At 27.0% G+C, this 12491-nt stretch overlaps 1 protein-coding gene across 1 annotated transcript; it reads left to right on the forward strand.

The window, feature by feature from the left end:
* Positions 1 to 1115: 1115 nt before the first annotated feature.
* Positions 1116 to 11234, forward strand: LOC130591425 (uncharacterized). Its single transcript, XM_057394740.1, has 10 exons — positions 1116 to 1283; positions 1369 to 1636; positions 1716 to 1800; positions 2359 to 2476; positions 2574 to 2731; positions 2850 to 2970; positions 3085 to 3264; positions 4192 to 4272; positions 4420 to 4497; positions 11160 to 11234. Exons 1-10 carry the CDS (start codon positions 1116 to 1118, stop codon positions 11232 to 11234), a joined length of 1332 nt encoding a protein of 443 aa, XP_057250723.1.
* Positions 11235 to 12491: the final 1257 nt, after the last annotated feature.

Here is a 12491-nt window from a genome sequence, read left to right on the forward strand (position 1 = left end):
TATGGATAGTAGAATTGAAACACAATTGAAGAATTATGTGGATGCAACTAATCAGCTTATTGAAGCATTTTCAAATTACGAGGAGAAGATTATTGAGATTACAACCGAGTTGGATATTTTAGATCGAAATGGACACCAAACTGTTGGTTACATAACTCAAATCATGCATGCACATAATCAATTTGAGCTTGCACGTGAAGTTTCAACTGAAGTTCTTAGTGGAATTAATAGAATTATCAAGGATTAGCGTGGTTATTTATAACATGTTTTAAAATATTTTATTAGTCTATCTGTGTAATTGAATGTATTAGGCTACTTATCCTATTTTACTCATTGTTGAATAATTAGGATTTTCATATCGGCTATGTATGTTTAAATTTTATTAGTGTCATCTGATTATTAATTATGCTTTGCAAAACATAGATTTTCCTACGAAATACTTTTACCAAGCAATTTCGTCGTTGAAAAAATTGTTGAAAACACGTATATGTTGATTAACAAAAAATCGTGCAGTTGGAAATCATATTATATCATATAAAATTATCATTATCTAAAAACGTGAATTTATATATTGATTCGACCATATCTCATATCATATAGTGTTTACATCTTTTCTATAAATGAACAAATCATTTCCAGTTTATGTAATAGTATTTTTATAAACTTTATGTATATCAATTAAAAATATTCGTTAAGATTTACACCAAAAATTCTAGATTGTTTGTTTTTGGAAATAGTAATATGTAATCACCCTTAATTAAATCCGAAAATCAGTTTCCTATACCCAAAATCTGTTCATCTATCAATCAATAGTCGAGGAATAATAATCAACCGAAATTCACTACACTAAATTGAAGGGTGATTTGCTACCAATTTATATTCTTACCATATTATGTTGATTTTATCAACTCATATTTCCGTAATTTAAGTTTAATGAGTTACTCAGAAATTGATAGATAATTGGCTTTAAGAAATATTGTAATATTTGATACTTTTAATTATTGTGTTACATTATGTGGTTGCCTATATAAACACAACTTTCTCACAAAAATATTGTTTATAATTAGCACAATTCAGCAATCAATTTATTTCAACACTCTTTCAAATTCTTTATAATGGCTTTTGAAAATCAAAATGAGAAGAAAATAGTTTCTATTAGTGAAATTGTTAAAGGGATGAAATTATGCACTATTAAGGTCCGAATTATTAGGGTTTGGGAGAGACCTAATTTTAAAAATCAGCTTGAAACAGAAAGCATTGAAATGGTTTTAATGAACGTTGAGGTAAGAGCAAATAAAACATAACATTTAATGTGTAAATATTTTGTTACTATTATGTTTTACTAATGTTCTAAACTTCTATTTTCAGGGTAGTAAGATTCAAGCCAACTGTCGGAGAGGACTAATTATGCAATTTACGCCAAGTATTAAAGAGGGTGAATTTGAACAAATTTCGAATTTTTTGGTTCGGGATAATGGTGCTCTGGAAAAGTCAAAAAACCATAATTGTGTAATATCACTGAATTATGGATCAAAAATTGAGGAATGTCAAGTTCTTGATATTCCAGAGTTTGGATTCACTTTTGCTAAATTTGATGATATTATAACAAAGCAGTTACCGGATATGTATTATATTGGTAAGGTTTATATTATTATTAATTTGATAATTTAACTGTTGATACATAAATGTAACTCATATCTTATATTATATATTAGATGTCATTCGACAACTCACTGGATATAGTGGTATTACTGAGACGGCTAAATCTAGAATGATGACTATTGAGTTGGTTGATACATAGTAAGTTATATTTTATCGACTCATCTTTATTTTGTTAATTACTATTAAAATCCAATATGTCATATACGTATATTTATCAATATTATAATTAACTTTGATACATAATGTCTTTAGTAATACAAGTTTCAATTGCGTGCTATGGACAACCCATGCTGACGAGATGACCCATTATCTCAACACCTAAGGAAATGATGGTTTTATAGTTGTCATTATTCAATTTGGAAAGATAGCTAATTTTCACGGTTCGTATGAAAAGCATTTATATTTTATATACTATATATTAAAAGTATTAGTATAATATTATTTAATTATATTATTCATAATATTGATGCTTCTCACTCGAACATCGCGTTTTATAGGAGAAATCAGAGTGTCCACTTCATGATATGCGTCGCGATTGCTCATTAATCAATATATTCCTGAAATTATCACCTTCAAAGATAGGTTGTATTTGCTTTTACATTTCTTTTTCGTACTATTAAATTAGTAATATAATATTTGTTATATGGCTTGATTATTATAATTTAATTTATATTTTTTTCTTTTGGAAATGTGTAGCTTCCCAGAAAGTAATCAACAAAAGAGTGGACAGTTGACCCAATTGTCTAATGACACGAACGACTTTTTAAAGGAGGAATCTAGCAAGGATGTATCCGATTTGCTTGAGATGAATAAGGTTAATGACTTGATTATTTTGTTAATGTAATTGTATAAGAATAACAATTAATTGATATTTTTTTTACTAAATGAAAATATTATTATTTGAATTTAAGGCTAGAATATGTGTTTGCTTGGCAGTTATAGAAGATATTAATATTCAATACAGTTGGTACTATGATGCTTGCAAAAGATGTAATAGTAGATTGGTTAAAGAAGGGGATGTAACTCGATGTAGGAAGGACAATCATGTTGTGAAATCTACCATCCCGAGGTATTATACAATTTAATAATACGTTACATATTTTATGTTAGTTTTAAAGTAATGAATAATAAGCATATAACGTGTATTTTTTGGTTTGTTTTTGTTTCACATAATAATAATATAATAGGTTCAAGATCAAATTCATCGTATCAGACAAGACTGCAGATGCTTCTTTCTTAATGTTTGATATAGAAGTATCTAAATTGGTTGGTAAGACAGCCAAAGAAATACTTGACTTGCAAGACAAGGTTGTTACACTTAGTTTTTTTTTTTTTGTTTAACTTCACGGTTTTTATATTATTGAGAAGTAACTTTTTTTTTATGCTAAGGTCTTATATATTTGCTTTCTTATTCTTTATAAGGATGCTATTGAAACTACATTTCCAGAAGAATTCAAGTTTTTCCTTGGCAAAAGATATTTGTTTAAAGTGAAGGTTCCATATAACAATGCAGTAGATGAAAATTCGACATACACCGTTGTAAGCACAACTAATGATATTAGTGTTATCGATAAATGGATGGGACTGTATATAAAGATTGAGGTAATTACAACTTCATTTTTTACTTGGAATTAATTCAATGTGTTATGTTTACATTTCAAATATATATTTAATTTAGAAATTGTATGAAAAAAATATGATTAAATAAAGTAATTGCAAGAAACTATATATAAGTGTATAAGTTAATCATGTATTTTATTTAATCATGGTATAATATATCTTGCAAATATATTACATATATTTTGATTTCCTTCCCCAAGTATATTTTAGGTCAAATGCCAATAATAATTGCTTTCATAATATTCCATAATTTGTGGTTAAAATATAATAAATCACAAATAACGGAATATTTACACAATAAAATTCTATTGATTTCGCCCAATAATATGAATAAGTTATTTGTGGTTAAAACATATATAATTAATGTTGTTTATAAAATATAATATATTGTGATCGTATAGATTAAGGAAATTATATATTACCAGAATTAAATCTTATGAAGATCGAATGATGTACATTAAATCGTATCACTTGATTTCGACTGAAGTTCTTTTATATAAATTTGGCATAAATAGCATGTATTGTTTAGGCATAAATTTTGTGTACTTATAAATTAGTTATTTGTACACCTTAAATCACTTGAAATTTTACAAAGGAAATCATTTAAAGATAATTGTTATTATGGAGCCTGGAACTCGAAAAATATGTCTACTTGAACACCTTCCTAAAGAAATTGTTATTGACATTATTTTATGTGTTGGGGCTTTTTCTATTGCCGATTTGTTTAGGTGCAAAATAAGGTACGATACATGTTCAACTCAATATTCATATGTTTTATAGTTTTTTGTATATCACCTCTATATTTAATTAATTATGTTAATATAGTTGTAAGGTACTCAATAATATATGTGAGGATGACAAAGTTCTACAAAACATATCAATAGAAAGCTTGCTAAATGTATCATGTAGGATTATGTTGAGAAGATGGATTGTTTGTTTATTCGATGTTTAGAGTGCAACAATCTTGAGGCTATTGTTCGAGTTGGAATGGTAATTTTTCTACAATAATTTCCTTATAATATGTTATTTCTTCGATTGGAATTTAAATATCATTTAATTAAACGATTAAAATCTTCATAAGAAATTACATATATTAGATTTGGTGAACTTAACATGTTAATTTAATGTTTTTTTTAGGTACAATTTTTTACTCAATCGAAGATAGAAGATGGTATTGCATGTTTTGAGAAAGCATCAAATGAAGGATATTTAGTGGCAAGTTATTTATTAGGCCTCATACATCTACGTAGTAAAAATGCGAGTTACAAGAAGCTTGGATTCGAAATTATACTGAAGACACTAAGGAAGATGGATTTAAAAGAGATTGTAGAATGTCGAAAAAAAGTTCGTTCTAATTTCTCTAGAATATGGGTAGATAATAAGTTTTTTATTGAATCAGGATTTTTAGTATGCGAAAATAAGCAATCATGTAATGTTAATAGGAATAGTTGGAAAGGTGATAATTCCTACTACGAAGTTTCGGATGAACCAAGAAGAGTGTGTGATGCTTGCAATTGTAATCGAGAACTTATGTTCTTCCTAAAAGTTATGTGTTAGTTAAGTTTACTTTGATGTTCATATTCTTATATAGTTCGTTAATAAAGGATTTATTTTCTGTCTTAGAAAATTCTAATACTCGATTTTTTTTTACAGAGACGTTCTATTACTTATAAATTGACTATTTGTGTATATTACTACTCTAATAAATAACGATTTTTATGCTATTTTTAAGAGTAATCAATTTATATATATAAAAAAATTGTCTATATTATAATTATTATATATATCGTTAATTTTAAACTGATGTTATTTCCATTTTACAATAACAACTGTAATAGGTAAGTTACACAAGGTATTATGCAATATATAATGTAATATATGTCTTTCCATATCATGGATTCAGTTTATGATTTGATACACTTTTAAAAGAAGTTTTATAAAATTTATTTTATAAAGGCATAAATCACAATTTACCCTAATTGTTGCTATATAATATGTGACAATTTAAATGAAGCTTAAAATCAGGTTGTCAATATTTTCTATTCAAAAATAGATATATTATCGAATCATATAAATACTCTCTATTGCTATCAACACCAAATGGTTGCTAATATTCTGTTAGAAACATATGAATATACTTAAGAGTTTTTTTTATTAAATTATTCGAATTACTTGGAAAAAGAGATGGCTAAGGAAAATGAGAATCCAAACGTAGAAAAAATGAAATATACGAAAAGGGCAGGAGATTATTCAAATCAAAGTTGAGAGCATATAGGTATGTTGTCACTAGTAGAAAAAGGACGATTTGCGTCGCCATATTTGCGTCGCATGGAAGGCAATACGACGCAATAACATAATTTGCGTCGCATGCAAAGAGGAGTGCGACGCACAACATGGGTACATAATCACCAGATACGAACTATATGCGTCGCACGTGCCTTAGATACGTTGCAAAAGCCCAATTTGTGTCAGATCCCCTGGCCCATCCGACGCAAATCGTCTCATCTTTGAAAAAAAACCTTTCACACTATCTGCGTCGCACCTCTCTAAGGAGCTTTGCAAAAGGATGATTTGCGTCGGACCCATAGGCCCATCCGACACAAATCACTTGGGTTATTTACTTTTTGGAGCCCTAACAAACTGAAATAGTACACCATATAAAAATCCCATTTACAGTTTTTGCCTTAGTCTCAGCCGTTTCCTCTTTATCTTCTCTCTCTCCATCTCTAACCTAGATCCCTCTCAATCTCTCTCACCATACTCTCTCTCTCTCCCCCTCTCCTTCTCTCTCAATCTCAAGACCCCCGTCGGAAACACTGACAAACAACAAACAACAAAGACCTCTCTCACTCTCTCTCTCCTAGCCGCTTTTGAAGACCCCCGTCGATTTTGGTTCTCTCACGATCTGAAGAACAACAACACCGGTACTCTTTCACTTCATCAATTGAATGTTGATTAATTTCTTTTTGTCGATTTTTTGGTGGTGAAGATTTGATGATTTCGCCGGACCGATAGCATTTTTCCTCTTTGTCAATTTTTTTTTCATTTTCTATATCTGATTTGCTTGGTATTCCATTTTAATTTTCTGTTTTAATTTTCTTATCTGAAAGTTAGTTTTTTCATTTTTGTAAAACAGAAAATAATATCATTTCGTTTTTCTTAAATCTGATTTTTTTTGTTTTTTTTATGGTATTTATCCTAGTCTAGGGTTTATTTTCAGATTTAGGATTTTCTTTTAAATTTTTCTTCTAAAATTCCTTTTTTTCGTTTTCAGATTTAGGATTTTCTTTTAAATTTTCTCTTCTGAAATTCCTTTTTTTCGTTTTCAGATCTCGAAACCATGTTCTCGAAGCCTTCTTCCTCTTCAAGCTCATCGGAAACATCGACAAACAGCGTCTGCCCAGTTTATTTCTCATGTTTCTAGATTCAGTTTTGGTTTTACATCTTTTTTTACTGCAAAATGTAATTTATTTGTATTTATTTTACATATTTTTTTTCTCTCATTCGATTAGTTTGTAATACATTTTTTGATAGTAACAGTAATAAATTATGTGTAGAATCAAAATAATATTGTTGTGGAGTTGTATACAATTTGATTTTCTTTAATTTTATTTAATTGATTTTCTGTAATTTATGTATTCTTTTTTATGTAATTATCTCTTTTTCTTTATTTTCTGTAATTTATTATTACAAATCTACGATTGCGTTTGCAACAGAGCCTCATTCCGTTCATAAAAATATTTTTTTTCCTCTCAAAAAGAAATTAATTTTTTTTTAAAAAAAATTGAAATTTGCATCGCACGTAGCCCAAGGTGTGACGCAAATCACTCATCTGCGTCGCACCCTAGGCGATGTGCGACGCACATTACCCTCTGAAGCTCTATGTTGGGCTGGGGAGAACCATCCGCGTCGCACCGTATACAACGTGCGATGCAAATAGCTAGTTAATCTGCGTCGTTTTCGCATACGACGCAAATAATTTTTAGGTCATCTGCGTCGAGACATGTGCCGTCGGACCCAAGTCCGACGCAAATAGGTGTCTATGGTCCGACGCAAATCGACTTTTTGTACTAGTGTCCTCAAATTGTTTTATAAACTTTCTACATATTCAAATTTGATATTCCACCTAATTTCGAATAAATACAATGAATAAAATTATTACATTCCAACTAATATAAAATAAATTACAATAACTACTTATTACAGTAAAAATATAAGCTTTAGGTGGAATATCAAATTTGAACATTTAAATTTTATTTTAAACGATTTAGATGAACATTTTCTAAATCAATAAAACATTCTAATAAATGAGTATAATATATAAGAATGTAGATGCGCACCTCAAATATCGGCAAAATATTTTAATGTCTGAATACCTTGAGAGTTTGTTGATTTGTAATCCTTAGTGCAGTTTGACATGTAAAATGTATGATATAAAGGTCTTATTAATAAAATTCAAAATATTGTAAAACCATAAGAAATTCATTAAATAATACATTGCACATATAATAAATACTATACGCATGTTAATTATGTTATACTAATCTATATCATACATTATATGGAATTATATATATGCAACTATTAGTTTTAAAAATTCAATTTCTTAACAGGTTCAAGTAAAACACAATGCACCACTTTGTTGACAAGGAGTCGAGATCAATTAAAAAGTAAAAGGTATCCTATGAGTGATATTTCAAATGGTAATATAATATAATTACTTTTCTAATAATACTTTTACATTATATAACTAATTATTTTTACAGTTGTTTCAAGATTTGGAAAACAAGTGGAAGAAAATCAAAGTGTAGATATATCAATCATAAAGAACGGAGGAACTACTGAAAAGGGCAATTAGAAATTAGCTAGAGCAAACAAGAAGTACATATTACATAAAAAGCGTAAAAAAATGAAAGAATTGTATATGGTAAGTCTATTTTATTTTTTCTTATTATACTTCGGAGTTGCATATTTTTTAAACTTTTATGTAGATGACAATAGTTTACATCTAACATGATCTTATTTTTTTTTTGTTTAGGTAATGTCCAAACTGAACAAGAACAACATATTCATTCTCAAACGTTCATAAGTGGTATTTCTCAAATAAGTGCTTTAGTCGACATATCTAATGGTATTTCATTTCATACACATTTTGCCTCATATTTTGTATTTTTGTGGATAATGTAATGACAATAATTTCCTTATTATATTTGTATATAGCAATGTATGATATACAAGATGTATTTTAAGGAATATGATTAGCCGTTTACAGTTAATTTTAAATATAGATGAGTTTCAAGTTATCCTAAGCATAAGTTATATTGACAAAAAAAAGGAACACAACTTATCATGTTTTATTAGTTGCTTCATTTTACACACTACATATTATATATGTCTATTTAAATGTCATTAATCAAAACATAAATCTCATATCATGTACAACAATTTACATACATTCTATTAAGTTCGTATCAGATATAATACATATTAGATATAATATAAAGATCAACAAAATAGAATAAAACTTATCATGATTTTATGTAAGTTTTACAAAATTCAATAGAAAATATTTAACAATAAAAAAAGAATAAACAACGTACCTTAACTCGAATGCCATTGAAGGAAGGAAAGGTTTTATTTGTTAGCTTAACTTTTTTAACGCAATCAAAAATTGTGTAAATCTGTTCAATTATGTATATAAAACACAAACAAAACAAAAGAATTAGACATGTATATGATAGTAGAATTTGATAGTTTTTTTTATAACAAATTTAATACAAGGAAAAACAGCTAATTATAAATCGTATGATACCAAAATCAACTATATTTTTATTGCATTCAAATAGTTTGATTTTATAATTTATAAGAAAAAAAAATAGTTTGATTATATATATATATACATGAAAATTTCCATTATATTATTGTAAATCGTTTTGCAAATTATGTAAAATAATTAATAATTCATAAATTAAAATTATTATTTATTGACTTGTTACATAATAAGTGAATTGTTGAAACTTTACAATATTATCATTTATAAGGAAAAAAGGATAAAAAAAACTTTAAAAAAGTAACTTAATCGTTAAAAATCAAACCAATCCTTTAAATTTATGTTGTTACTTTTTTCATGCAACTAACAAAAGGTGATATTCTTATCAGATTTTTAACATGCAAATAAATTGGCATAAAGTATATCATGTATTTCGGACAATTATAAATTAATATATTTGAATATGAAATTGCAAAAAAAAAAATCAGTGAAATTTTATAATGGACAATATCATTATTATAAGCAACAAAAGTAGATTAATTTCATTATGTTAACAATCGTTACAAATCAAACGAAGCCTTTTAATTTATGTTGTTAGTTTTTTAATGCAACTAACAAAAGGTGAGATTTTTATCATATTCTTAACATGCAAATAAATTTTTTAAAAGTATATCATGTATTGTATATACATTATTTATTGTTAATTATTACATGCAATTGAAGAAATGGATATGTTTATTATATATATAAATTTCGAACATATTTATTTATTGTAAATATAACATTTATATAAATTATTATAATTAATAGATATGCAAAAATTTACCAAAGGGAATTATAAAAAAAAAAGTTATACAAATTTTTTATTTGTTATTTATTACATGCAAATGAAGAAATGGACATGTTTAAATATATATATATATAATATATATATATATATATATATTATATATATATATATATATATATATATATATATATATATTTCGAACAAATTTATTTATTGTAAATATAATATTCATTCGGATTATAACATATATAACATTTATTGTAAATATAAAATTTAGTATGCATGAATTTATAAAAGGAAAACATAACAAATTTTACCATGTATACTTCGGATGGTTTTCAAGTGATGAAAGGGTTTTTTTTTGGCTTAATCGTTTGCATATAAGCCAAAAAAATGTGTAGATCTGTTCACAAAGTAAATGGAAATATTTTAAAAAAAATCAGACAATGCAAAAACGTAGAAAATCGCATAATTTACACAAAAAAAGAGAGTTGATGTTTATACTATTTTTCATTTTTCCTTCTTAATTATAAAAGACACAACAATAATTAGAGGAATTTACGTTTTTCAAGCCCAAATCATGTATTGTAGATAACATGCAAATACTTTTTTGAAGCCCAAATTGAAGAAAATGGAAAGTTGTATAATTTCCACTAATAAAAATTGTATCTTAGCAACCGAATATATATATGTGAATTTGTTTTCTCCTTATTCACATATATTTTTGTAAGTAAATTTTGTTTCTTTGAATTGAATTTTTTGAGTGATAGAATCATAGATAAATGAGAAGTTGATGAAGAATACGAAGATAGAGATTTAGGAATGAAGTGAATATGATTTTGTTGGAGGAAAGATAATGTTAGTGAGGAGATGAGAAATGAAAGAGATAATGGGAGGAAATGAAGAGAGAGAAGTATTCATGCAAATGAATTAATTGAAGCAAATATAACGTAAAGAAAGTTGGACGAAATTTCCAACTTATATCCTCTGGTTAAGTATTTGGCCTTCTTTAATTGGGATCAAATAGTGACAATTGTAATATAAGTAGGTTATCTTAATGGACTTTCATTTTAGGCCGAAAAAAAAACAAAAGTTTATTATGAAGTTGATAAATTAATATTATAATATACAGTGAGCTATAAGAAACGGTAAGGTTATGTATATTCTAACATAAACTATATATAGCTCTATATAATATTGTCTATTAAAGTGGAGCACTGTGTAATTTTAAAGTCAAATGACCTATATTTATCAAATGTAATGTAAATTACAGTGATATGTACATTTAATAACTCGTGTTTCTGTTCAATTTTGCAGAGTCTTCGCTATCTCTACATGATTGCTTGTCTAAAGGAATTGAACAACGCGCTGCAATGCACAAAAGGAAAATAATATTATCACAGAAATGTGAAACGTGTCGGCGTAATATAGGAACTAGACAACCTATATTTTGCCAAAATATTATTTGTCACTCAACTAATGATATACTTTTGTAGTATAGGGTTTTGTTTTTACTTATATTACCTCTAATATTATTGTTAACCTCATATAGACTTTGTTTTAGTTATTTATATTATCTTCAGAGCAATCCATTTGTAATTCACCTTCAATAAGCACTATAAGTAATGATTCAAGTACTGTGTGTACTACTCCAACAATGGATAGAGGTAAAGAAATAAATAATACGTATATTTGGTAAAATGAATAACGTTTTCACACTAACATTAAGTACTTTTTAAATTGTTTTTATAGCTTTGCATTCACCATCGTCTTCATCGTCTATTGAAGCAGCATGCAATACAAATAGTTCAAATGATACCCCTACAAGTGTTGTTATTAACAGTATAAATTTTCAATATATATTTTACCTTTGATTGTGGTTTGTTTCAAAGAACGTTTAACATTGAATATTTTAAGCTACGTGATTTTATCTTTTTGTCATATAAAATTTTATTATTTGATGCTAACATTTTGTACAAATTTTGTCTTAGAAAAACAAAATGCATCACAAATTGCTAGAAATAAAAGAAAGCTCATATTGCTTGACAAAAGAACTCGAGGTATATATATATATATATATTAATACAATTAAAAGATATGTCTTTATGTTATATTTAAGTTAAAATTATGGCTATAAAAAATTCAATTATATCTTCAGGAGATATTTTGGATTTGGCGCAATCACAAAGTCAAGTTAGATCTAAGAGACATGTGGTTCGAAGTTCAACAATTCTCAGATCAGTTACACGGAGAATTATAAATGGTATTATGTTAATATTAAAGTATTCGTATTTTGATGTAAGGATTTTTATATTCATTTTCTATCATATCTAACACGTATTATTGAATATGACGTTCATAAAGATGAAAATATTGCGTCATATAATTGTGCTCAATCAGAGGCTACTTTTCAAGATGTCGTTACACATGACAATAATGACAACATCGTAGTTGATATGGAGATCGTTACAGGTGCGTACACGCATGTTTTATCAAATTTGAAATTAAAATGTGCAGCTTGAAGCTGTATAATGTGATGAAAATTTACTAATTCATTTGTTTTTTTTGTTAAATAGATAGCTATTCGGATATAGGAGACCCTACATATGTATGTGAGTTTTGTGGGGCTGAAATGTGGTTTGATGAGAG

Source organism: Beta vulgaris, chromosome 5, assembly GCF_026745355.1.
Source record: "Beta vulgaris subsp. vulgaris cultivar EL10 chromosome 5, EL10.2, whole genome shotgun sequence".
Classification (NCBI taxonomy): Eukaryota; Viridiplantae; Streptophyta; class Magnoliopsida; order Caryophyllales; family Amaranthaceae; genus Beta; species Beta vulgaris.